We start from the raw sequence: 27,936 nt of genomic DNA, 5'->3' as shown, positions 1-27,936 counted from the left end.
TGTGGCTGCATGTACCAAAACTGACGCTGTGCCTTTAAGGCACCTCTGCCCCTAGCTTCCCATCATGCCTCAGGGGTTACAGTTAGGTCAGTTGTTCTTTCCGGCTCCTTCAGGAAGGACCCTGGATACACAGCTCCACAGTTTTTCTGCCTTTTTCAGTCAGAAAAGCTTCTAAAGAACATTTTTTTGATTTACTTTGACTTTTTACATCAGGGTCAAGTAAATAACTGCTTAGCAGTCGAATTTTTGTGAGGTTTTTCCTGTCAGGATGCCTTCATTATTCGATGATTGCCCTTCTTGTGGCCACAAGAAGGCAAAAACGGACTCTCATGAGGTCTGTATTTTATGCTTGCCAGAAGATCATGATCCAAAGGACTGTTCTCATTGTCAAAACCTGTCTGACAGAACTTTAAAAGACAGGGAGAGGAACAGGCTCTATGGTTTGGCCCAAAGATCCATGAGGGGAAGATCTACAGAGAGGAAGAGTTCAAAGAGACCCAGAACTCCCTCCAAAGGCAAGTCAGAGCGTCCATCGACCTCAGCGCCGGGCTCGGCGCTGAAAAAACAACATCTGATGGAAAAATCGAAAGATAAAGCTCCGTCGACGTCGGGACCGGCGTCGACGAGGAAATCGTCGTCGAAAAGAAAATCACCGACGACGAAGAAAGCTCCGCCGTCGTCAACTAGGCGACGATCGGCGTCGAGAGAAGCCACGAGTTCTCCGTCGACGAGAAGATCGACGTCAAGACGTAAGTCAACTCCGCCGCCGTCAACCAGGCGACGGTCGGCGTCGAGAGACAGAATACACTCGCCGTCGTCCCAACGTCGACAGGCTTCGAAGAGTGTGACACCTCCGCCGAAGTCTCCACGGAGGCTCTCGGCGTCGAGGAGCAAGAGCCCCCTCGGACGATCGTCGTCGAGGAAGGGATCATCGTCGAAGACGTGTCGGCGCTCGACGTCGAGGATGTCCGATCCTCCGCCGTCGCCACATGCCAGGTCGACATCAAGGGCTTCGTCGACGACAGGACGTCGAAGGCCATCTCCGTCGCCGACAAACCAACGTCGGCCGACGTCGAGACCTCCGTCGACGGCAGGGCAACGCCGTTCGACGTCGAGACCTCCGTCGACGGCAGGGCAACGCCGCTCGACGTCGAGACCCCCGTCGACGGCAGGGCAACGCCGTTCGACGTCGAGACCTCCGTCGAAGGCGGGACGACGCTGTTCGACGTCGAGGGAGAAGACACCGTCAACGGCTCGACATCACAGGTCGACGTCGAGAGAACACGGGTCGTCATCGAGGCGTTCGACGTCGAAGATTATCACTCCGTCGACGCCGCAGAGGCGTCCAACGTCAAGGGAAAGACTTCTAAGACGTCCGCCAACACCGGTGAGACGAAAATCCCCTTCAGTGCCTTCGACTATTTTGGTGACCCAATCGGCTTCTCACCATTCCTCCTCAAGGGCCTCTAGCTCATCGAGGTCCAGTTCCAGGAGTAGAAGTCCGTTGCCCCAGCGAAAGATAACACTCTCGCCTAGATGGTATGCTCCTTTGCACACGTGGAAGGATTCTGGAGCGACGGAGAGGCTGCACAGATATGTAAGCCCACTCCACAGGTCACCTCTTCAGAGACTGGTAGAAGAGGCAGACAGACAGAGTCCTATCAGACACCAATCACGCTCTCGGGAGAGGAGAGCGGAAAGGTCACATACCCCCAGGGTCTCCCGATCACCGCGGAGAGAGCATCCCAGATCTCAAACGCCGAGAAGGGAGAAAAGAACTGAGAGGTCGAGATCTCCACGAAGGGAGCGTCGGAGAGAATCGCGTTCTCCTCGAAGGGAAGACCGACCGAGAAGATCGCCAGTGAGGAAGGTAAAATCTCACCACAGGAGAAGGAGAACACCATCAACCTCCTCCTCATCCTCTTCAAGATCTTCTAAAAGGGATTACTCCCCAACGCTGGCAGACAGCCCTCACTCCAGAGCTTCCCCGCTTGACGACGTCAACACATACCTAGACGTTCTTCAAAGGGGCGCTCAAAAACTTCAAATAGAAATGGCTGTTCCAGAAGTGTCCACTACTGTAATTTTTGAGACCCTTCGGCACAAATCATATTCACGGCCTTTGCTCCCATTGGTTCCAGGGTTAATGGACCCAATCAAGGAGGTCTTCCTCACGCCAGCGGCAATCAGAGCGGTTCCGGCACGTATCCAGAAAAAGTATAGGCCGGCCGACTCGGACCCAATCTTTGTTAAAGGGGAGCCTGCGGCGGACTCTGTTATCGTAGCCTCAGCTAGGAAGAATCACGCAGTCGCACCCTCTTCTTCAGTTCCTCCTGACAAGGACAGCAAGACCCAAGATTCTTGGGGACGCAGAGTGTGCAGCACAGCAGCTTCATCACTGAAAGTCTCTAGTGCCTCAGCACTTCTCGGCAGATATGATAGAGCACTGTGGGACTCCATGGAACGATTCAAAGAAAAATTGCCCAAGGAGGACCAGAAGGACTTTGAGGAAGCAGTGACGGAGGGCTGTTTGGTGGCAAACCAAATGATCAGTTCGTCCGCAGATAACGCACTCCTAGCAGGACATGCCTACTCGCATGGGGTTTGCGCAAGAAGATCTTCTTGGTTGCGGTTGACGGGTCTCAAACCAGATGCCCAGCAACGCATCCTCAATCTGCCCTTCTCAGGATCTTCACTCTTTGGGGAGCATGCCGATCAGGAAATGACCCGCATGAAAACAGAATTGGACACGGTGAAGGCGGTTGGTCTGGAAAAGAAGAAAGAGCCGTTCAAGCGACGCTTCAAGACCAACAAGAACCGGGGAGGCCAACAGAGGGTTCAAACCCCTCAATGGTCTCAGAACAAGCCACAAGGGAAGACACAATACAGAGGAGGAAAATCAGGCAGAGGCAGAGGCGGACATCATCAGTCCTCTGCCACGCCCAGAGGAGGCAAGGCCTGAGCAGTGGCTTCCTCTGGCGCCGTTACCCACTCCAGTGGGAGGAAGTGCTTCACAACACCTGGAAGAGTGGGTCAGCATCACAAAAGATCAGTGGGTGCTGAATATACTGCGCAATGGATATGCGCTACGTTTCCGGAAGAGACCACAACCGATTCCTCCAAAAAAGACTCGCTCGTACCATCTAAACCTCCTCAAAAGGGAGGTGAGCGTCCTCTTGCAGAAAAACGCAATCGAAGAGGTACCCCCATCCCAAAGGGGGAGAGGAGTGTACTCAAGGTATTTTCTAGTCCCCAAAAGAGACCAAGAGGACAAGTTCAGACCGATTCTAGATCTTCGGTCCCTCAACAAAGTGGTGGTCAAAGAGAAGTTTCGCATGCTGGCACTTCATCAGATATGTCCTCATCTACAAAGTGGAGATTGGATGTGTTCGGTGGATTTACAGGACGCGTACTTCCACATTCCTATCACACCAGGTCATCGGAAGTACTTGAGGTTTCTGGTAGGGAACAAGCATTACCAGTACAAAGTACTTCCGTTCGGTCTGAAATCCGCACCAAGGGTGTTCACCAAGTGCATGGCAGTGGTAGCGGCATGTCTACACAAAAAAGGTCTGTTTGTGTACCCATATCTGGACGACTGGCTCCTGAAGAACCAGTCCCCTCATCAAGCCACCAAAGACTGTCGTCTGTGTCTTCAACAACTGCACAGGCTTGGGCTCCACGTGAACACAGAAAAGTCAGTCCTGCATCCCACGCAAACCATCCACTATCTGGGAGCGGTCCTAGACACAAATTTAGGAAGAGCGTTTCCTTCGCAGGAGAGACTATCTTCCATGGGGCAGAAATGCAGAAAGTTACTTCAGTCTCCTCGTCCAAAGGTGCGAGAAGTAGCGTCTCTACTGGGCTCCATGGCGTCCTGCATCTTCCTAATTCCAAACGCCAGGTTGAGGATGCGTCCTCTTCAAGAGTCTGTGGAAGACCAGTGGGACCAAGCGACTGGAGATTGGGAGGATCGAATCATCCTATCTCAAGCAGCACTATCCTCAATACAGTGGTGGACTCGCCCTCGGAATATCTTGCAGGGAGTCCCTTTTCAGCAGCCTCTTCCTTCGATGTCTGTGATAACGGACGCATCTCTGGAAGGTTGGGGTGCTCACATGGGTCGTCTTCAGATTCAGGGTCGCTGGTCGACCAACCTTCAAACTTACCACATCAACATGCTGGAACTTCGAGCAGTACATCTGGCGCTCAAAGCGTTCCTTCCAGCAATCACAACGGACAAGATCTTGGTTCAGACGGACAACACTACAACAATGTTCTATCTGAACAAGCAGGGAGGAACACGGTCTCGCCCTCTGTCTCAGGAGGCCCAAGCCATATGGCACTGGCTTCTGGCTCGGGGACTGTCGGTGGTGGCAGTACACCTTCCAGGCGAGCTAAACACAAAGGCGGACGCACTCAGCAGGCACTTCGAAGATCAGCCAGACTGGGTGCTAAACGACGAAGTAGTCGAAGAACTCTTCCGTTGCTGGGGCCATCCAGACATAGATTTATTCGCGGACGACGAAAACGCCAAATGCCACGCCTTCGCGTCCAGGTTCCACCGACCAGGGACACAAGGGAACGCTCTCCTGCTGGAGTGGACAGGAATGTTCGCCTATGCGTTTCCTCCTCTGGCTCTGATTCCGAAGGTGGTGGCCAAGCTCATCAGATCGAGCATGGACATGATCCTAGTTGCTCCGGATTGGCCGCGACAATGGTGGTATCCAGACCTATTACATCTGTCGCTGTGTCCACACAGACGTCTGCCATGCAGACCAGACCTGTTGAGCAAAATGAACGGGAGGATCCTGCATCCCAACCTCCCGTCACTGAACCTGACTGCATGGCTCCTGAGGTCTTGCAATACGGACACTTAAATCTGCCTCCAGAATGTATGAATATTTTAAAAGAGGCAAAGAGGCCTTCCACTAGGGCATCTTATGCATTCAAGTGGAAGAGATTTTTCATTTGGTGTAGGGACCATGGCTTTGATCCCACCACAGGACAAGAAGAGGTAGTCCTCCCTTACCTCCTTTACCTAGCGACATCAGGGTTGAAATATGCTTCTATCAGGGTTCACCTATCTGCCATAGTAGCGTACAGAAAATCACCGACACAAACGTCGTTTTTTCAGGTCCCAGTGGTTAAGGATTTCCTTCAGGGATTGAAGAAGGTCTATTCCCCTGTGAGAAATCCTTCTCCTCCCTGGGAGTTGAACCTGGTTCTCTCCAGGCTGATGTCTGCACCGTTTGAACCTATACACAAGGCCTCCTTGCAGCATCTCACGTGGAAGGCGGCCTTCTTGGTGGCAATAACCTCTGCTCGCAGGGTTAGCGAGATTCAAGCACTCTGCACCAAGGAACCCTACACGGTGTTTCACCACAACAGAGTGGTAATGAGAGCTCACCCCTCTTTCCTTCCAAAAGTGGTATCGGATTTTCATATAAACCAAACGATTACCCTTCCTTCGTTCTTTCCTAACCCATCGACCCCAGCTGAGAGGTCGTTGCACTCGTTGGATCTTAAACGGGTGCTAAAGTTTTACCTAGAAAGAACAAAGGGCACCAGAAAGACAGACCAACTCTTTGTCAATTATGGGTCAATGAGGACCGGGTTTGCGGCAGCCAAGAGGTCCATCTCCAGATGGATTGTCTCATGTATCAAACTAGCATACCAGCTGGCTGGCAAACCTTTGTTACAATCACCCAAAGCTCATTCCACTAGAGGGAAGGCAGCCACAACAGCATTTTTACATGACATTCCCATGTCAGAAATTTGCAAGGCTGCGACATGGAAATCAGTCCATACCTTTACAAGGCATTATTGCCTAGAGTCTGATTCCAGAGCGGATTCTCAAGTAGGGCAAGCCTCCTTGAGAAACCTATTTGGGTAGTATAAGGCCTACTGTTTGGGCCTACGAATGTGAATGTTACCTGTTGTTTCCTTTGCCCGCAGGGATGAGGTGAGGCTCGCTACTCTATTCTAATGCTTATGACTATTGATGAGGATCCCCTGGAAGAGAAGGATTAGTTACTTACCTGTAATCCTAGTTCTCTTCCAGGGGTATCCTCATCAAAGTCATAAGCAACCCTCCCGCCTCCCCGGGCAAAGGACTTTGTTTATGAAGTAGGAGATGTTTTAACCTGTTATTACCATGGTTTTGTTTTCAGTCTCCGAAAAGAACAACTGACCTAACTGTAACCCCTGAGGCATGATGGGAAGCTAGGGGCAGAGGTGCCTTAAAGGCACAGCGTCAGTTTTGGTACATGCAGCCACAGGGTTAGCTTTTCAGTCTTTTTAGACTGGGTATTTGCAATGCAGCCTGGGAGCTGTATATGCTTACAGTGTCTTATAAGAATTTCTGCTGTTTTCTAAGCATTAAAACAGTTTCTAAACAAGCATTTGTGTTGTTTATCATGTTTCTAATGCTAATACACATGTATGGTGGAAATTCTTCACAGCATATTCCAGCTCTACTGTTTTATTTGGCTGCAATTGCTTATTTTTATATATATATATTTATATATATATGTATATGTATATGTGGGGCACATATAATATATTGTTTCCGGGGTCCCGCGCATGGGCGGGAATATTCTAATGCTTATGACTTTGATGAGGATACCCCTGGAAGAGAACTAGGATTACAGGTAAGTAACTAATCCTTCCGGGGCGGGTTGGAGGGTTGGGTCTTGGGTAGTGGGAAGGGGGGTGAGGGTTGGCGGTTTTGGTTACATGAAGACCTGCACATTGACTACCGGAAGAGACTACCCCCATAGACGTCAGTGTTGGATATTTATTTCGGACATGCATTTTTTATTAGCTTGCACTACGCCGCTGTTGTAGAGCCGGATCCAAGGAAGGGAAGGGAACCGATTGAACACAAGTGGTGGGTGTGGGTTCTAATATGTGTAATTCTAACTGCTTGAATATCAATAAAACAAAGTTAAACAAAAAAAAGAACGATGGATGAAACCCAGATATTTGTCACTGGGGGTGAAGGGTTCCATTGTTAAGCATTATGTCAATCAATTGTTCTTTTTGCTTTTGTTGACATAAGTGGTAAGGGTATGCTTAGACATGGGTCTCGTGCTCACTGCGCCACTGGATTCAATCTAGCCTGGCTGATGAGGGCTGATGCCCCAAAACTGGTCCCAGGATGCTTGTTTCTGGTTCAGGGAGGACCTGGCATGGCAGTTCGAGTTGGACTGTTCCCATGAGGAGCAGGGTCAAGACAGATTTGTGTATGGCTGGGTCCAAACTGGGGTGGCATGGTGAGCAAAAGAACGATGGATTAAACCCAGATCTTTGTGACTGGGGGTGAATCTTTGCATTGTTAAGTATTCCGTCCATCTACTTGGCACCCCTGGCAAGAGTGATGCGCACGTATGGCTTCATTCCAGTGTCATACGCGGATGACACACAGCTCCTCTTCCCTTTCAAAACTCTCTCCACTGAAGTAATCAACTCCTTTTCATCTGGCATGAAGGCTATAGCACAATGGATATCCATCAACTGCCTCCAGTGCAATGTTAACAAAACAGAAATCATGCTATTCGGGGAGGCCAAAATGCTATGGTCCCCAGACTGGTGGCCACAAAACCTAGGAACGGCTCCAGAACCCAAACAGGTCGTTAAAAATCTAGGGATAAAGCTAGACCAAGAATTATCACTGAAACAACACAGCAACTTTGTTATAAGGTCCTGTTTCCATACCATTAGCCTGTTGCGCAAAGTTTTTCCCCTGCTCCCAGATTCAATCCGGAAAACTCTGGTACAGGCACTTGTGTTAAGTCGAATCGACTATTGCAATGGCCTACTACTTTCTGCTAACAAGGGTGTGTTGGATAAACTACAAGTCATCCAGAATACGGCGGCCCGCTTAGTCCTAAATGTTCCCCCTAGAACAGCATCTCAACCTCTTCTGGATCAACTGCATTGGCTCTCAATCCGGCAGAGAACGAAGTTTAAAATATGCTGTCTAATACAGAAAAGCCTCAACGGACATGGGCCTGCATACCTGGAAAAGAAATTTACCCCATACAGTCCCACCCGCTCTCTCAGATCTAGTGACCAACGTCTTCTGGTGGTACCTCGTGCTAGAAAGGCAAGACATGGCGGTAAAGCTTTATCCATTAGGGGACCCTCATTATGGAACAAGCTCCCCTTGTCCCTCAGACAATGCTCAGAGCATTTAAAATTCAGAAAACAACTTAAACCCCTGCTGTTCAATAATCAGATCTAGGTCTCACCGCTAATACTCTGTTCTCTCCTGTCCTTGGCTCCTAAGCGCAGAGATACTCCACTTGGAGTTGATTCAAGCGCTATACAAACCCGCAAATAAATAAATAAATCAGTTGGTCCTTTTGCTACTACGTTGGCATGCAGAGTCCTGTCCTGACATCTGCTAGGCTGCGACATGTGTGTCTGTGCATACATTCATGAACCACTACTGCTTTGAGCTGGGTCCATCAAGATGGACATTTTGCCTGCTTGGATCTTCAAGACATTTTGTTATGAGTCCACCTCGCAGAATCTCCACCTTGGGGAGGTAATGCTTAGGTAAATATTCAGCATACCGCCACCAACAGTTGTTCACAATTCACGTCTGAGGGCATGAAAATATTAAAGATGTCAGTGTGCAGGTGTTGCGCTTTTTTGTGACTCTATTCAGTCACTTCCATTTCTGCATGGTACCAACTTGGAGCAGCACAACGCCACCTAGGAGAGCGCAGGAACACTGCTATGAACATTTTTTAGTATCCAGTCTGGCATCTGCGGATATTCTAATTTGAGGCATCCACAGTTAGAGTATACGGCAGAAAGAGCATTACCAAAGGTAAGTAACTTGGGCCTAGATGTAGGTAATAGCAATTTACCGAATGGTAAATACCGAATTTTACAGATTCGGTATTCACTATTCGGTAATTGCTATGTAGGTAAAATAATCGGTAAAAATACCGAATCTGTATGATTCGGTAATCCGAATCTGTATGATTCGGTAATTACCGATTCTGTAATTACAGAATCGGTATTTGCCATTGATTCCTATGGGCCTTGAAGCCCATAGGTATCAATGGCAAATACCGATCCTGTAATTACAGAATCGGTAAAATTACCGATTTTGCAAGGGTGACAGGGTGTCACTTTGACACCTTGTTGCACCCCTGTTTCTGGCTTGTGTGCCATTTGACACACAGACATGCCCTTAGGGCATGTCTGTGTGTCACATGGCACAGGTGTACATGCACAGATGTGCATGTACACTGGAATTCGTTATTTACCATGGAAGTATTCCATGGTAAATAACGATTCGGTAAGGGCCTGTGGCACTGATTACAGTGCCACCTACATCTTGATTTACAGAATCGGTAAATTTACCGATTCGGTATTTTACCGATTCTGTATATTTACCGAATCGGTAAATATACCGATTCTGTCAATACAATGCCCCCTACATCTCAAAAGCCAAATACCGGTCGTAAACGGCCGAAATCGGCCGTTTCCGACCGGTATTAAGGCTCCTACATCTGGCCCTTTTTGTTTTAAAAAGAATGAAGTAAAATCAAAAGGTCCTTTCTAACACTAGACCTAAAAAAGTGTGCCAGTTGTCATTGTGACAATCGTCACAGTAGCCCTGGTTTAAACGAATCTGTAGATAAGAAAATGTGTTTTCTGTAGGGGGTGTGAGAAGAAGACATCATTTTAAAAGCTCTGTTGGACACAGTGAAGTAACATGGGAGAACTTGGCTAGTATGACCACCTTTTAGAGAAATGTGCACTGCTGAGCAGGCACATGGTCTGTTCCTGCCATCACTTATTTCTACCCGGTGTGTCTACAAGTTAGGATTGAATAAACCAGCACTGTGTGTTTCCAGCTTTTACCTTTGAAGCTGTTCGCTCCCGTTCCATAGGCGGTCTGAAAACCACCCTACTTATTTTAGGCATTTATCCTTTAATCTACCGAGCGAAACACATGAGAGTTTAAAATGGCTTCACCTAAAACTAAGTGCTCGGTCTACACCTCTCCGCAAGACAACCGTGATTTTCCACAAGCTTGCATCTTGAACTAGGAAAAGGGGGATTCTGAAGGCGACAATGCTATGCAGAGTATGTTTTTTATACGATTCGCTCAAATGAAAAAGACACTGTGTGCCTTTGTTCTTCCTTTGATTGTATTCACTGTCGGCCGAGCGACTTCATTGTATTTGAAACCTTTAGCTTACCGAAGACCCATGTTATTGCAAATGTCAGGACTGATTCTTTAAAAAAAGCCTGCTAACATTCTTGTGATGGGGCGTTTGACATTGCAGGGGGACTTTGTGATAAGGAAGCTTAAACCATAAAGAATTTGTCTAGAATAAAATTAGAAAATGCGAGAGAGAGTGTGTAAATTAAAATGTACACTTACTTAACAAACATAAATAGCAGACTGGTGAAGATAGAAAGGCACGAGAAAATTCTCTTTTAAAAAGTTATATTGCCTTAAGTAATTTTTGTGTGGACATTAGTCCTGCTGCTTAAAATAATTGAGAGTGAGAGCCTAGCAAGGAAGGGGCATAGACTTGGAATTTCCAGTATTCTGGTGTCATTCTCTAAACAGGTTCCCGGCTTCCTCCTTGTATAGCTTGATAGTAAGGGAACGAGTGAAAAGTTGGTCAGACTGCAGTATGGCCATTCTTCCCTAAATTTCAATAGTATCATCATGCCACATCTGGAAATAAAAAACATCTCCCTGTTGTACTGATAATTCCTCAGGTCTTACTTACTTTAATACTAATGAGGGCCTAAGACTTCTGATGCCATATGAACAGGAATGTAGTCTACTCATGTTATTACTGTGTTCACCACTTATGTGTTGATTTAGTGTACATAGGGTTGAAAGTATTAGAATTAGTCCCCACATGCATTTTTATTAATTTCTGTTTTCTAAAAGAATCAGCATGTCACTGTGTTTTTGTTTTCTTGGCCACATACTATATCGTAGCACCAGTAATTCCATCTTTGTTGTGCCCGATAAGTCATGTTGAAATATGAGTTTATATACATAAAGTTATATCTGCTTGTTAGGTGTGACGCCTACTTACTTTCAATCTCACATATGCTAATTCGCAAAATCTTATGTGTCTCTACAGTGGAAAGTATGAGATGCCGACAGACATCAGCCAGCTCTATGAGTGAGCCCGAAGACTTCACCAAACCACTGCCATTGAGGTGTGTGTATAAAACATCATCAGAAAGAAAACACTGTTCATTTATAGAACATGTCATTAAAACTTCAACATTGAGTCTGTACCAATTTGTGCCTGGCATAACTTTGTGAATGTTTTGTGTTATAAAAAGTATACAACTGAACGGAAGGAAGATTGATTGAAAAACAAGGTATAAGTTAAATGGTGGAAACAGTAGTGGCTAACTTTCGGTTTCTTTTTTAAACCAAATCCATACATGCTTACCAGATTATGTCCTTAAATTAATGTAATAATTTTGGAATTTCTAATAGTCCCATCTTAACATCTCACTTTCTGAATCCTAAGACTCTCAGAAAGAGGGAAGCATTTAGCCTTCTGTGCTTTTAATGTTTTTGTTAAGTCGGTTTAAAGGAATGAAGTGACCTTATTTTATTAAGCCCTTTAATGTGTTGAAATGGAGGACCTAGTCCAGCCTCCAGTTGTAGTGACGGACCTGGAAAACCTCATTTGCTATTCATTTTTTTAACTTTTTTTTTTGTTGCAACTTTTTAGCACTAAGGTGACCCTAACAAATATAGCGAGAATGACTAAGTGAAAGAGCTGTCAGCTTGGAAGATGTATGCAAAATAAATGGTTGTTTTTTAACCTGCTGTGAAAAACTCCACAATCTATGTACTTCAGTGGAATCAAGATGTGTACCTAGCATTCACGAGTGTTGAGCAGAGGTTTGTCACACTGGTGGTCAAAAGAGAATATCTGTGTTTTTGAATTTTTGCAGTGTTGCTTAGTGAGTTCTGCTGCATCAGTAAATTACTGTAGATCGCAATGTTTAAACATTCGTTATTCTGAATCATATCCCCTTGAGTACAGTGCTAGGTACCTCAATAACAATGGACAGTACCAAAGCGGGTGCACTGGCACGTTATTATAAAGAGACATGGTGAGGTCAAACCCCCCCCCCCCCATCCCCCCTAACTCTATTCGGAGGCTCCCCACACGCCTGCTGTATCTCCATTAAATGAGTACTGTTTTCATCAGGTTGTCGAGGCTGGATTCCTGCTTCTGATGGATAAGTCTACCTGCAGATTCCACACCTGTGAATATTCCCCAAGGTGTCGGAAAGGTTCTGGAATCTTTTTTATAGCTTATCTGAGCCAGTAAGGGGTGCCATCTCCATCTCGGCACCAGTAATGGCGCCCTGATGATGTCACTGGAGCTATAAATCTCCCACACACTGATGTTAGTTCCCCTTTTTCTCCAAATGTTCTATACTACGTAGTACCGAGTACAAATATTACCTTCCAAAAGATCCGGCTTTAAGCTCTGTCGCACCTGCAACGGGCAAATGTCTATTACTCACTCACATGAGGACAGTTTGTGGTATTTAGGTTCTTGTCATGACTCCCATTCAAGCTCCGTGTTGCAGCATGCTGTTTAAAAGGATTCAAGAAAGGCAGTTGTAGGATGCTGGCCCTGTATATACTATACCAAAGTAAAGTATAGTGTTAACAGAGTCCAGTGGGGCCCCCAAAGCTAAAGTAGATAATACTAAAAGCTTATTTTTATTTTAGAACCAAGAGGAACTCAGTTGCAGGTAAGTAACACTTTTAAGAATGGTAATACTTTTCAAGTGCAGTAGTTATTGTTTTGTAAAGGCAGTCAAATACTTTTACAGTAGTATGAAAATACTTTAGCAATGTCAATCAAACTTGGCAAATGTAAAAGATAGCCATTTAATATAATAGGTAACAGTGGCAGCTGGCCTCTACCGAGGGGGGAGGCCAAATTAAAGAAATAATAAAAAAGTACCTGAATGCAACATCCTTCTCTCCGGGACTCTTCTCGCCACCAGAACTGGAAACAGCAATCCCTTGACCAATCAGGGCGCTGCTTTCATCCATCATGAGGGAAGCTCCCAGATTGGAGGGAGCAAGCCTCCCTCTGCGCTCCACAGGACTCTGAGACCTGCACCTGCTCTATCTAACCCAGCTGTCTTAAGACAGCTGGGTTAAAGCTGGTTATTGTGCGTATGTGTGGCTGGCGTCGCAAGACAGCCAAACTAAAAAGACATGCAGGCTTTAAGCAGTGGTTTTGCCAGCCCACACTCCTCCCTGCTGAGTGAAATGCTGCTGTCACTCAGCAGCGACCCGCCCCCATACTGATGCTCTGTTCAGGATGGGGAAGAAAAGTGAAATGGTAATAAATTGCCCTTTTATTTTTCAGGGGTTTGGGGAGATTTTAAGTGGGGTGACGCTCCTGTGCTCCAACGGAGGAGCTGCCTCTGATGGGTAGACATGCAATGCAATCCTATGGAAGGAAAACCGGTATATACAGTTTCATGTAGGTACTTGGTACTTGACTTAGACATCCAGCCTTCATGTGTTTGGACCAACACTGGGCAAAGGTCAGATCAAGGTAGATACTGCCCCACCAGCGACCTGGTGCAGAGGTCACTGGGCCACAATGTTAGTCAATGTAGACTGGGGGGGCACCCGCAAGAGGTGCGGTTTGCCGTTAGGTACCTGTGGTTTCAGGACACAGGCCCTGGGGGTTAAAGCAAATACAAGGGGGGGCACAAGGTAGCACCAACCTTACACCACCAGCGGCAAAAGGGCGGTCGGTGCAGGGTAAAAATCAACAGCGGGCGCCCAGTGCTTTTCAATGGGGAATCTCGGTTGCAAAGAGAGGCTGCAGGCTCGGACCAGGAGGCAGGGCGAGTAAGTTGAGATATCGAAGAAGGGCTGTGCACCGTTGGCAGGTCTCCCCAAGGTTGCTGGAGGATGCAGGGATGCCTTTTGATGTCGGATTTTCTTTACAGGAGCCAGTTGCGCCAAGGGGGACTCTACAAGATGAGGCTGCAGGTGTCTTTGTGGAGTTCAGCCACCAATGAAGTTGAGGTCAGGGTCACAGGGGAAACTTCACTAGACAGGTGAGCCACTCAGATTCGAGCTGTGGGCATTGGGTGCAAAGTGGGCAGGGGTCGTGGATCCGCCTGGGTCCGAAGTCCTTTAAATTGCAGCTTTTCTGAACAGAACAACTGTCCTTGGGAGATCTGGTCTTTGTTGAAGAGTGGCAGCTTTCCAGGGGTTCTTGGAAGTCGCTGGCCACAACACAGGCGTTATCTTCTTCGCTGGATCTTTGAGCTAGAAACAGGCCGGTAGAGCTGGGGCCAAGTTAGTCACCATCTTCAAGCTTTGCTGCACGGCGTCGTATTCATACTTCTTCATATTCATCCTTCTTCATAAGTTGCAGGAATCTGAGGATCAAGGTTGCCCCTAAATACTGAAATAAGGGGTGTTACAGGTACTGGCAGCAGGTAGCCAATGGGCTACTTGCCTTTAAGGGTGACCACACCCTTAGTATGTCTCCTCCCTTTAGGGAGGGTGCATCCCCTAACCTGATTGGCTTGAATCCTTTCATTCAAGCTTGAGGATTTTTTAAGGAGGCGGTCACTTTGGTCCGGGGCCCCTTAAGGATGGTCCTGGCAGAAAGGGGCACACCTCTCCTGATTACTTTCCCGCTGCCCTTGCTGTCAAAAGTGGGGCTTGGTCAGGGGGCCGGGCATCTGCGCTAGCTGGAGAGGCCTTAGTCAGCATAAAAAAGGGCAGGAAGCTTTTGAGGTTTACCGCCCTGAATGCTATTCCTTTTGGGGGTAGGTGAGAAGTATCCACATTCCAAGCAGACTTTGTTCCTAACCCACTAGAGCACAAGGGCTCCCACCTCGTGGGTCAGAAACATGTCTGTGTGTAGCAGGCTGGTGCAGACCAGTCAGCTGAACACAAGGGAGTTTTATTTTTCCAGAGGGCATCTGCAAAATGCCCTCTGAGAGCATTTTGCAACAAATGCAACACTGGCATCAGTGTAGGTTTATTGTGCTGAGAAGTTTGATGCTAAACTTCTCAGTATTCAGTAAAGCCATCATGGAGCTGTGGAGTTCGTGATGACAAACTCCCAACCCATGTACTCAATATAGCTTCACTGCACTTACAATGTCTAAGAATGGACTGAGACACTGTAGGGGCATATTTCACATGCAACTATGCCCCTCACCTGTGGTATAGTTCACCCTGCCTTAGGGCTTCGAGGCCTATTAGAGGGGTGACTTACCTATGCCACAAGCAATGGTTGTGGGCATGGCACACATGGATGTGTAACATGTCAACTCTTAGGTTTTGTCTGCACATACACACACAGTCTGCAATGGCAGTGTGTATGTTTTTAGTGAGGGGTCTCTGAGGGTGACATACATGCTGCAGCCATTAGAGCCCCTCTCTGGTCACAAAGCCCTTGGTACAAGTAGTACCTTTTACAAGAGACTTGTATGTCTGCCAATTGTGGAAACAAAGGTACAGTTTTGGAAAAAAACACAGGCACTGGGAACCTGGTTGGCAAGCACCCAGTGCACACTCAGACAAAGTGCATCAAATATCAGGCAAAAAGGGGCACTTTTCTACAGAGGCCAAACTTTTTATAGCCCCAGTCAAGTAAATCTGATTCAAAGAACATCAGGATCCAAGTCCTGTTCCTGTTCTCTCTCCTCTTGCTCCAGGGTGCATTCTCCAAATTTTACCTTTAAAATACTGACACAATAATTTTTCGAGCTCCCCAAGAGGATAGAAATCTAGATTAAGTCATCAATTACTATACAAGCTCTTTCTTCTGAACCTGAATTAGTGAAAGTTCTCACACCAGTGCCTATTGATGCACTGCAGCCTGTGGCTCCACTGGCGCAGCAGCTTTGTCTACCAGCGCCAGTTTAGCCCGTGTTTCAAACCCAAGGACCAAACCATTCTGCTTACTATTAGAAATTAAGTCTCTAATTGGAAGATGTAAGCACCCTTTCAAAGTAGGGGCCACAGTCCTAATCATGGTAAGTCAGATAAACACTAAAAGATAACTTGTGCTCACCCTCTGGTAGCTTGGCACAGAGCAGTCAAGCTTCTCTAAAGAGGCAATGTTTAAAGCTTTTGTGCCACACACACACACATAGTAATTCAATAAATACCCCACAAATATACTCCACACAGATTTCGAACAATAGAGAATAATTTTATGAATAAAACAAGACTGAAATGGCAAACGTCTAATAAGTAGAACTGTAGTTATGAATGTTCAAAGACAAAATAGAAAAGTAGTGCTTAGAAATCAATAGCGCTAAGGGGTTACTTGAGGATGTGCTAGACCGGGGTGAATCCAAAGATCTGAAAGAAACAGTTAGTTATAGATTCCTTACCTTAGAATTACCCACAGGCGTCAGACTGGGTCCGGAAAGTTTTTCGTCAGCAGTACCTCTGCGCTTCGGAAGATGGCGTTGGTCGGTTCCGGGTCAGTCGTTGGCTTTGTGTTGCAGCGATGATGCTGCGGTAGCTACATAGACACGGCCCTCGCGTGCCAACGTCCGTTCTTTCTTTTTCTGCCCCATCCAGTGCATATCCGGAGAAAGCGGTACCTCCAGTCTCTTTTTGACTGAACATTTTGAGCAACTTTTGTCAATGTCTTTTGAGTCTTACGATTCCTGGTGCACATAGGGAAGCCCGGCTTCAAGGCTTGTGGTTCCTGTTCTCGGCTGATGTCGGTTACGGATCCGCTCGGCATGTGCCTCTTTTGCCTGGAGAGCGACCTCGACCCCAAGTCATGCTGCGACTGCCGGTCCATGGCTTTGAAGGCTTTGCAGGATCGAAAGCTTCTTGAGCACCGGCAGTCGGCTCTACGCCGTTCGAGATCGCGAGGGAGGTCGAGGAACCGGTTGCGGAGCAACCACCACTCTTCTAAATCGTCTAAGTCTTTGCACTTGGGGTCAAGTAATTTGAAGCACAAGAAGAAGTCGAAGAAGCATTGTCGCTCTTTGACTTCTACCCGTCGGTCGGCTGACGCGATGAGGGATGCAGGCGGTGCCAGAAGAGTCGACTCCGCGCTTTTCTCCCTTTCCGGGACCCAGAGCGACTCCTGCCCAGCTTTGTAAGTTTTACGATGCGATGCACGCCATCTTTGTGCAGCCCGAACCCGCTGGCGCGCCTACAGGGCGGCGCCTTCAGGACCCGCGGACTCGCTTGGGGGGCCTAGGTCTTCTTCGCCGACTGCTCCGGCCCCGGCACTGCAGGCCCACCTTGGATAGGCGCCGGTTGACCTTATTACACCTCCACCTGTCCGCTTCCTCCAGCACCACTATTGCATTTGACACCGGTCGGGTTTCCGGCCGGCGTAGACCCCAGCCTCCATCCTGACGTGGAGCCGGACCGGCGTCGCTCGATGCCGGATTCGGCGTCGAGTGGGGTTTTTGTGCCCCTGTTCACTCCTGATGTCCCTTTTAGACCAGATTGGCACCCAGAGTACAAGGATGAGCGAGGGAGTGGGAGGTGTCAGGTGACCCTCTGATTGACCAGTTGGACAGTGAACAGGACCGGAGAGAGGAACTAGGGGATGCCAGTGGTCTGGATACCTACCCTGACATTGGCATGTTGTCATACACAGTAGTGTTGTGTAGATCGGCCGAGGCTCTTAATGTCGAGCTTTCTACGGTGGCGCTCAGGACTAACCTCCTGACGGAGGTCCTTCAACTGGCAGCGAGCTCTTCGGAGCCCCTGCTGCCTGTTAATGAAGCCCTCACTGATGTCTTTTTGGGCACCTGGTCCAGGCCCAACACGGGGCCTCTCGTGGATAGGATGAATGCCAGACGCCACAACCCGGCTCCGGTCGACTTTACTCTCCCAACACCCTTCCCCTGAGAGCTTGGTGATCCAGGCCTCTACCTCCAAGATCGCATTACCTACAGCTCCACCATAAAGCAATCCAAGAAGCTGGATCATCTTGGGAAGAAGATTTTCTCTTCCGCCAGCTTGGGACTTAGGTCGGATAACACCACATGTCTATGGGGCCGTTATTCCCACTCTGTGTGGGATACGGTTGCGCAGGTCCTGAGTCAGTGTCCGGAGGAGGCCCAGACAGTGCTCTCCCAGGCTATTACCAGATTACCAGGGCGCTGGACGTCCTGGTACCTATCATCTCCAGCAAGTCCAGTTCCCGCCAGGCTAGCCCCTGGTATGACAGCGCGTTGCGTGCAATGAAGTCCTCTTGCAGACGGGCAGAGAGGGAGTGGCGTAAGTCGTATGATGCCGACAAGAAATCCATCTACCTGGCCTTAGTTAAGCTCTACCATCGAGCTATATGTAGGGCCCGGGCGGCGTTTTACGCAGCCGAATTCCGAAATAGCCTCAACCCTACCAAAACCATCTTTAAAACCATAAAAGACCTGATGGCAAAGAGAGTTCCTCCACAGTTGGACAGTTCCATCGCCCACTGTGAAGCCCTAGCTACCTTCTTTCTGGACAAAGTTAGGAAAATCTACCAGGCGTTTCCGAGCACACTGCCACCAGTGATTCCCTGGAGCGGCTCTAGTAGCTGTCCATCGCTGCACTCCCTTCCTACTCTTTCTAATGAGGAGTTTGCTAAGTGGGCCCTGCGAGTCAAGTCTGGCTCGCCTGCAGACCTGGTAAGATCTGCTCTTTTCAGGGATGTTGCTTTTCAGGGACGCACAGTAGTATGCTCTCTGATTAACCTCTCCCTGACTTCGGGCCTGGTCCCTGCCAAGTGGAAGCAAGCGGTGGTTTTCCCGATCCTAAAAAAACCATCTCTGGATCCGCTGAGACCAGAAAACTACCGCCCTATATCTTTGCTCCCTTGGCCGGCCAAGGTCATGGAGGCCCATGTAAATCTGGCCCTCACGGAGCATATGACCCTAGTGAATGTCCTGGATCCCACGCAGAATGGGGTTCGTGCTGGCCACAGCACTGAGACGGCCCTTCTGGCAATGGTTGAGCATTTGCGGATTGTGCTCGATGCAGGTCAAACGGCAGTGCTTATTTTATTAGACCTGAGCGCTGCCTTTGACACTGTTTCCCATCGCATCCTGCTACACCGCCTGCAGGACATTGGCATTTGTGGTTCAGCTCTGCAGTGGTTCCGCTCCTTCCTCAGTGATCGCTCCTTCTGCGTTGCCACCCCTCCATTTCAGTCCAAGTACCATCCTTTGGACCTGGGGGTCCCTCAGGGCTCCTCGCTGAGTCCCATGCTTTTTAACCTGTACGTGCAGCCGCTGGCTGAGGTCGCCAGGCAATGGGGCCTAACCATGGTCTCCTATGCTGACGACACTCAGTTGGCGGTTACGATCAGCGGGGATGCCAAGCAGGATGCCCTCAGGTTCCGAAGTGGACTGAGAGAGGTGGCCAGCTGGATGAATAACAACTGTCTCCAGCTGAACGCGACAAAAACGGAGGTGATGATCGTTGGAAGGGAAGCGGACCACTGGGGGGACGAATGGTGGCCTCCGGAGCTGGGATCAGTGCCGGCCCCTGTCCTGGAACTCAGGAATCTGGGAGTATGGCTTGACCACACGCTAAGCTTTGTGACTCACACGAAGAGAGTGGCGGCCTGCTGTTTTGGAGTATTACGCGGGCTAAGACCCCTGCTCAGATTCTTTGATGCTCCTACAAGACAGCTGGTCATTCAAGCAATGATTATCTCTCGGCTGGACTACGCCAGCTCACTCCTTTTAGGAGCGAACCAAGCCGAGATTCTTCGTTTACAGCGAGTCCAGAACGCTGCGGCTAGGGCGGTGGTTGGTTTACCCCGAACCTGCCCCACCTCTAACACTCTGCGGTCCCTGCACTGGCTCCCGATAAGCAAGCGAATCCAATTCAAGGCTCTTTGCCTGGCTTTTAAAATTCTTAGAGAGCTGGCACCCGTGATACTCAACAAACTGCTCTCTCCCTACGTTCCTACCCGCTCACTCCGATCCCTTGGACAATCCTTGGTGGTTGTCCCCCGTTTTAGACTTAGTCGGATGGGGGGTCGCTCCTTCCGCGTGAAAGCTGCAACCCTCTGGAATGCGCTCCCCTTGGAAATCCGCCTCTCGGATGATTTAATATCCTTTCGTAGGGCTTTGAAAACCTTCCTGTTTTAAATGTTCTTTGTTTTTAATGCTTCTGCTTTTTTGTTACTGGATTTAGTGTTTGTGTTGTGTTTACCTTTCCCTGCGCCAGGACGCTCCTTCGCTGGAGCAGCTGTGCGCATTAAAATGCAAATAACATAACAAATAACATAACATATTGCCACCGGGAGGGATGCGACGCAGTTTATCGTCCATTGTGGGCTGGATACTGCTGACTCTCTGGAAGGGACGATTTCCAAGTTTCCCAACTTCGCTACGCCTGGAGGAGATAGACTGGCTTTTCTGGGGATGTCCAGAATTCTCTCATGGACATGCCCTTTGATGGCTGTCGCCTTTTTGGCGACAAAGCAGACAACGCTCTAGAGCGCTTAAAGGATTTAGGGGCTACGGCCAAGTCCTTGGGCCTCTCCAGCCGCTCTGCGCAGTCTACTTTTTGCCACTTTCGTGGCCACGAAAGGGGTGCCCCCCTACCTTCCGCCCAGATCCACAGGCCGATTCAAGTTCCCCAACCTTCGCCCGGCTGGGGACATGGGAACACCACCGCCATGTGGTACTGCAACAAACAGGGTGGGGTGGGGACGTGGACTCGGTCAGGAGGACTTTCGTCTCTGGACAAGGCTGTAACATCAGGGCATATCCCTGGTGGTTCAATACCTGGCAGGTTAATTGAACACCAGGGCGGACGAACTCAGCCAGAGGTGCATGATGGATCACGAATGGTGCCTTAACTCGGAGTTGGTGCAAGGTCTCTTTCAACAGTGGGGAGGACCTTGGTTAGATCTATTTGCCACCGAAGAGAACACGCAATATCAGCAATTCTGCGGGTTGGAATTTCCAAGGCGGCATTCGCCAGGCGATGCTTTTCGTATCGTGTTGAGTTGTTGTCTGTTGTACACCTTTCCGCCTATGCCACTTCTGCCCAGAGTGCTGAACAAGATCATGCGCGACCAGGCCCAAGTCATTCTGGTGGCTCCGGATTGGGCATGAAGAGTCTGGTATCCCGATCTGCTCAACATGGCCATTGATCCTCCAATCCGACTGTCTCTTCGGAAGGATCTTCTGTCGCAGCAGCAGGGGACGGACATCCACCCAAACCTGTCCAGCCTCCACCTCCTTGCGTGGAGATTGAGCTGCGGCAGTTTACGTCATTTGACTTGCATCTCGAAGTTTGTGATGTAATCTTGGCAGCCAGGTGTCCTTCCACTAAGACGGTTTACGCCTGCCGGCGGAACAAATTTGTGGCAAGGTACACATCAAAGGCTGTGGATACCCTTTCTGAGGTTCTCTTGTTATTTCTCTCTTTTGCCCAGCAGGGCTCTGCGCTGGGCACTATTAAGGGCTATCTTTCGGCCATTTCTGACTTCCGCTTCCTGATGAGCTTTCTCTCTTCCAGTCCTCAATTGTAAATCACTTCTTAAAAAAGGCATAACTCATCTCTTTCCTCTTATTCCCTTCGTTATGCCTCAGTGGGACTGGAACCAGGTCTAAACCTATTTAATGTGCTCTCCCTTTGAGCCGCTTCACAACTGTCCTTTAAGGCTTTTAACTCTTAAGACTGCATTCCTGGTGGCCATCACATCTGCCAGAAGAGTGAGTGAGCTCCATGCCCTTTCATCAAAGCCTCCTTTTCCGCCTCTCCATCTGGACAAAGTTGTCTTCAGGACTCGTCCATCCTTCCTTCCCAAGGTTGTTACCTCCTTTCACATTGGTCAAACCATCACTTTGCCTACCTTCTTTCCGCCTCTGCATCCTTCGAAAGAGGAGTAGAGTCTCCACTGTCTGGACTCAAAACGTGCGCTTTCTTTTTATTTGGATCGCACTAAACAGTTCAGGGTGGATGACCAGCCCTTTCTTGTCTACGTGTATGCCAAGAAAGGTTGGGCCGTACACAAGTGAACCATCTCCAGATGGGTTGTTTTGTTTATCAAAACCTGCTATTCTCGACTCCACCCTCTCCATGACCAAGCAGGTCAACGCGGTCTCCGCTTCCTGCTTCAACACCCTCCGAATGCTCGCAGGATCTTCGAATGGATCCCCTCTGACACGAGAAAAACCGTCACCCAGGTCCTCGTCACCAGCTGGCTGGACTACGGGAACGCCCTAGACGCAGGAACAACAACCAGGCTCCTGAGACCGCTGCAACGCATCCAGAACACCTCGGCATGACTGATCCTCGACGTCCTCCGACGCAGCCACATCACACCCCACCTGAGAGGCCTGCATTGGCTCCCCGTCAACAACAGGATCGCCTTCAAAGTCCTCATCCACGCACACAAAGCCCTACACAACGCCGGACCAGCATACCTCAACGACCGACTCCGCTTCTCCACCCCCACCTGCAGCCTCCGCTCTGCCGCCCTCGCCACAGTTCTACGCGTCCGGAAAACCACCGCCGGCGGCAGATCCTTCTCGTACCTCGCCGCCAAGACCTGGAACACTCTCACTACCAGCCTCCGACACACCCAGGACCTGCTGGCCTTCAACAGACTGCTTAAGACCTGGCTTTTCGATCAGTAGCAGTGTCTCCCCCCCCCCCCCCCCACCGCCCCCCCCAGCGCCTTGAGACCCTCACTGGTATGTAGCGCGCTTTACAAATGAATGATTGATTGATTGATACTCTAGCAAAAAGGAGCCTTCAGTGGGGCTGTGCCCCCATTCCACCAGGGCGATGGCAGCCACTACTGCTTTGGGACGAGGAGTTCCTCTAAATTACATCTGTCAGGCAGCTACGTGGGCATCGCTGCACACGTGTACGAGAAGCTACTGCCTGGACAGCCAAGTCCGGAAAGACGGCTTCTTTGGCCGTTCTGTTCTCCAGGACTTTCTGGTGTGAACTTGGTTTGCAGACCCACCTCTGGGGTTGGTATCTATTCTAAGGTAAGGAATCTATAACTAGCTGTTTCTTTCAGATGAACAAGTTACTTACCTTCGGTAACGTTGTATCTGTAAGAAACCTAGTTTAGCACCCCGTTCGGAGACCTGATTTCTAAGGGAAAGGATATCCTTTCAGGGCCCTAGTTTTGTGCACCAGTGTTCAGTGTCTTGCATGGCTCTGCGTTTCTGGCACGGAAAGTCATGTACAGAACTGACGTCAGCACGTGAGGGTGGCGTCTAAGTAGCTACCGCAACGTCATCCCGGCGACACAATGCCAACGATAGATGTGGAGCCGACTGACGCCACCTTCTGACGCTCAGAGGTACTGCTGATGTAAAAACTTTCCGGATACAGTCTGACGCCTGGAGGTAACTCTAAGGTAAGGAATCTGTAACTAACCTATGTTTCTTACAGATATATTGTTACCAAAGGTAAGTAATTTGTTTTTTATGCCGACTTCATTGGAGGGCAGGCTGGCTACAGAACTCAGGCAGGTTCCACTGACAAAGTACCTTGGAAGGAGCTAGTGTCAATATCAAAGACTCAATGTGAGGACTCGCCATGTCCTCATTGATTCTGTGGAAGAAGTTGAAGCTTCAATGCTGATCCTTGCAGTCAAGGAAGGCTTTGGCATCAAATCCCTTTATGAAGCAGGTGCTGCAGCGATGTCGAGCTGTGCTGTCAGTCGAACAGTGTTGTCCGTCGAAGCAATGTTGTCGAAGGACAATGCGTCTGTTCTGATTGGGGAAAAGTTGTCACTGTGTCGATTTTGATGATTCTGGCCAGTAGGAATCACTTTTTAAGGGACAAGGACTGAATTGGCACCACTTGGCAGGGCAGGACTCGCAGATTGCAGAGTCCAGGTGCTGTTGTAAAGTTGCAGGAATCCTTTGATGGCCCTCAGACTTCAGAACAGGGGTCAAGCCAGCAAGCCCTTAGAGTCACTCGTGGTTCAAGTGAGATGGGTCCAGTCCTTGTCCTCAGCAGGGCAAAGATCAGCAGGGCAGCTCAGCTAAGCAAAAAGTAGTTCCTTCAGAGCAGCAGTCAGGCAAAATGGCAATCCTTGTAGCACAGTAGTCCTTACTCCTGGTAGAGTTCTTCACAGGTCTAGTAGTGTACTGTCTTGGTAGGGTCAAAGTTCCAGTACTTACGCCCAAATGTTCCATTGACATGGGGATGACTTCAAAGCAGGCCCTTCAAGTGCACAAGCCCAGCCATGTCTGCCAGGCTATCTGAGGGGGGGGTAATCAGCCCTTTTTGTGGGTCAAAGGACACTGCCTATTCAGGTGTGTCAGCTCCCTCTCCTACCTCCTGCCCAGAAAGAGCTATCTGAATGTAGATGAATGCAGCTGAGTTCAGGTTCTCTGTCATACCCACCCTTACTGTGTTTGTGGCTGTCTAGAGGGAATGCAGAAAGTTTAGCTGTCACCCATCCCAGACGTGTATTAGGGACAGGCTGCAAGACACACACAGCAGTAAGAGCAGAGAATTGGCACTTTCTAAAAGTGGCATTTCTAAAACAAGTATTTTAAATCCAACTTTACAAGTAAAGAGGATTTATCATCGCCAATCCAAGGATATGAAAGATGATGCAGCTATTCCTTTCTAATAAGGAATTACAGCTTAAAATTGTTTTAGGGAATTCCCGATGCTAGGGTATGAGAGGAGTAGGCCTCACAGTAGTGAGGAACGAATTTAGCAGTTTATCACTACCAAGACATGTAAAACTTAAAAGTTTATGTCCTGCCTTTTAGTTACAGAGCAACCCGCCTTTGGGGGCTACCTAGGATCTACCTTAAGGGTGACCTATGTGTAATAAAAGAGGAGTTTAAGGCTTGGCAAGTGGTTTTAATTCCAAGTCGAAGTGGCAATAAACTGCACACACAGACCTTGCATTGGCTGGCCTGAGACCAGTTTGAAAGGTTACTTTTGTGGGTGACACAACTAGTGCTGCAGGCCACTAATAGCATTTAGATTACAGGCCCTGGGAATAGGATATACTACTTTACAAGGGAATAATAAGTAAACTAAATTTCTCTTCCAGGGGATACTCATCAATAGTCATATTCCCATGAGGCACAGGGTCAGACTGATTTGCATATAGCCATGTCTGAACTGGGGTGGCAGAGTGGGCTAAAGAACGGTGATGATTAAACCCAGATCTTTTGACTGGGTGTGAGTGTTTGATTGATTCAGGTGCTCCGTCCATCACCACCCCCTTTTGTACCGCTTTTGGCCGCCATAAGTGTGGCAGGGTATGCTCAGACGTGAGTCCCTTGCTCACTTTGCCACTGGATTCAAGCAAGCTGGGCTGAAGACGGCTGGAATGCCAGAAACCGGTCCCCGGAAGCTTGTTTCCGGTCCAGGGAAGACATGGCTTGGCAGTTCGGGCTGGACTGTTCCCATGAGGCACAGGGTCAGACTGATTTGCATATAGCCATGTCTGAACTGGTATGGCAGAGTGGGCTAAAGAACGGTGATGGATTAAACCCAGATCTTTTGACTGGGTGTGAGTGTTTGATTGATTCAGGTGCTCCGTCCATCACCACCCCCTTTTGTACCGCATCAATAGACATAAGCACTGAATTATCTCCGCCCATAAGCGAGAACCCGGGAAATATAGCCTAATACATATATATGTTTAAAATATACAAAAAGAGCACATAGTACTAAAAAAATTATACACATATACATATCCAATAGGCTAATAAAGCCATATTACATGTCTTCTGCAGAATGAAAATAACTCATAACATATAATGCAAGAAAAGGACCTGAACCTTAGATGCATTCCACAGAAAACAACCTTTTATTTTCATCAAAGAGCAGGTAATAAAAGGCAATTAGCCTAAACAGGCTGCATAAATAAATAACATACCTGTACAGAAGAGGAGACTGGCACCTCGCCTTTAAGGCCTCAGAGAATCTGAACACTTAGTCTTTAAGGCCTCCAGGAGAACCCTGCTCCCATCATGCCCCACAGGTGACAGTTAGATCAGTTCTTTTTTCCGGCCCTTTCTCTAAGGAACCTGGAACTTGAGCTCGACTGATTTTGATTTTTTCAGTCGGAATTTGGTTATTTCTTAATTTTTTCGACAGTTTTCATTGTTGTTGGTATTTTTCAATCTGTTCTGACTAATTGATAGTTATTCTTTAGGCAGTTATGCCACCTTTATTTTACCACTGTCCTTCCCAAAAGAGACCCTTATTCTGTTTGTGTGGTTTGTTTGCCTTCCTCGCATGACATAGAAAAATGGTACCACTGCCTTAAACTTTCCAGAAGGACTCTGAAGGAAAGAGAGAAGATTCGACTTCTGAGGCTTATGGAGAGGGAGAAACGTCATGAAAAGGGCCCAGGAAGTGATATTTCATCTGGAAGGCCCACCTCTCCCAAAAAACGTCGAAGATCTGCTTCTTCTGATTTTAGGAGTAAGAAAAGGCATCATGATGTACTGTCTAGAGCGAGTGAAAAAGTAAGGTGGACGTCTAAGTCTAGATCGTCGTCAGCTTTGTCGACGTCAAGGCCAGTGGAAAGAGGTAAATCGGCGTCGAAGACATCGCCTTTAAGAAGCAAGTCGACATTGAAAACCATGTATGAAGCAAGATCACCGTCGAAGAGTTTATCGACGTCCAGGCATGTGGCGGTAAGTGCAGTAAAACCTACGCCGAAGGTGAGAAGTAGATCGACGTCGAGAGTTAGGAGTAGATCAACGTCGAGACCTGAGAAGAGGAGGATATCAAGATCGTCGTTGTTGCATGAGTCGACGTTGAGACATGCTTCGGGCTCGAGGCATGAAAAATCTCGGTTGATGTCGAAGAGGCTACCGAAGTCGAGGAAGTCGATGTCGAGGTCCCCGCCACCAAGGTCGGCATTGAGAAACTCTAGATCAACCTCTCGGACCCGTCACAGGTCTTTGTCGAGGTCAGAACCGACGTCGAGGACTCCTACTGATCAACCATGGTCGACGTCAAAGGATCCGACGTTGAGGGCTTCTTCTAACAGATCTCCATCTGTTAGAGCCTCTCCTCATCAGGCATCGTCTGTGGTGGCTCATTCTGGTTCGACTTCGAGGCATTCCACGTCGAGGGACAGGCAATTGGTTCCTGTGGAAGAAGCAAGTAGACCGACGTCTAGATCTCCACAGTCTATAAGGAGTTCTTCATCGTCTTCAATGGGGATACAAATTGTTCAAGTAACACCGGAGGGCTCTCCGGTGTGCAAGTCACCTCCTAAAGGCATGTCCCCTAGAAGGCTGGAAAGCATCCGTCATTGGAAAATGCAGCCCAGAACTGGTGAAAGGCCTCTTGCCCTGGAATGTTCAAGACCATCTGCTAGTAGGTCTCCAAGACGTTCTAGATCTCACTGCTGTGTGTTTAAAATCTTACCGGCATCTTGCCAAGATCCTTGCCTGCTTCAGAGGTCCCAGACAGCCGATTTGGGCGCTGCCTTGGGGAATCCTCCCTCGCTGCCGCCATCCACCGCGAGCGACTAAGCTCCGCCCACTTTGCAGGCCACGCCCCCTTCCATCTGTTAAAAGGGCGCGCTGATCCCTAGCGCGTCCTTCTAACAAACTCCTGAGGCGGAAAGCCGGGAGCGCTGCTCATTTTACTTGCTTTTAAAAACTATATTTTTCACTGCTGTGTGTTTAAAATCTTACCGGCATCTTGCCAAGATCCTTGCCTGCTTCAGAGGTCCCAGACAGCCGATTCGGGCGCTGCCTTGGGGAATCCTCCCTCGCTGCCGCCATCCACCGCGAGCGAGTAAGCTCCGCCCACTTTGCAGGCCACGCCCCCTTCCATCTGTTAAAAGGGCGTGCTGATCACTAGCGCGTCCTTCTAACAAACTCCTGAGGCGGAAAGCCGGGAGCGCTGCTCATTTTACCTGCTTTTAAAAACTGTATTTTTCACTGCTGTGTGTT

The 27,936-nt window shown here is 48.6% G+C and overlaps 1 protein-coding gene across 1 annotated transcript in view; it reads left to right on the top strand.

Annotated features, from left to right (window-relative positions):
* The window catches only part of CCDC61 (coiled-coil domain containing 61), a 786,500-nt gene that overhangs the window by 495,754 nt on the left and 262,810 nt on the right, over nt 1-27,936 (top strand). Inside the window, exon 11 of the mRNA XM_086938445.1 lies at nt 11,139-11,217. Within this exon, the coding sequence (XP_086794571.1) occupies nt 11,139-11,217 (79 nt within the window). The remainder of the gene's footprint in view (nt 1-11,138; nt 11,218-27,936) is intronic.

The sequence above is a fragment of the Lissotriton vulgaris genome, chromosome 9, assembly GCF_964263255.1.
Source record: "Lissotriton vulgaris chromosome 9, aLisVul1.2, whole genome shotgun sequence".
Classification (NCBI taxonomy): Eukaryota; Metazoa; Chordata; class Amphibia; order Caudata; family Salamandridae; genus Lissotriton; species Lissotriton vulgaris.
Note: the sequence above shows the minus strand (reverse complement) of the source record. Positions and strands in the feature narration are given on the sequence as shown.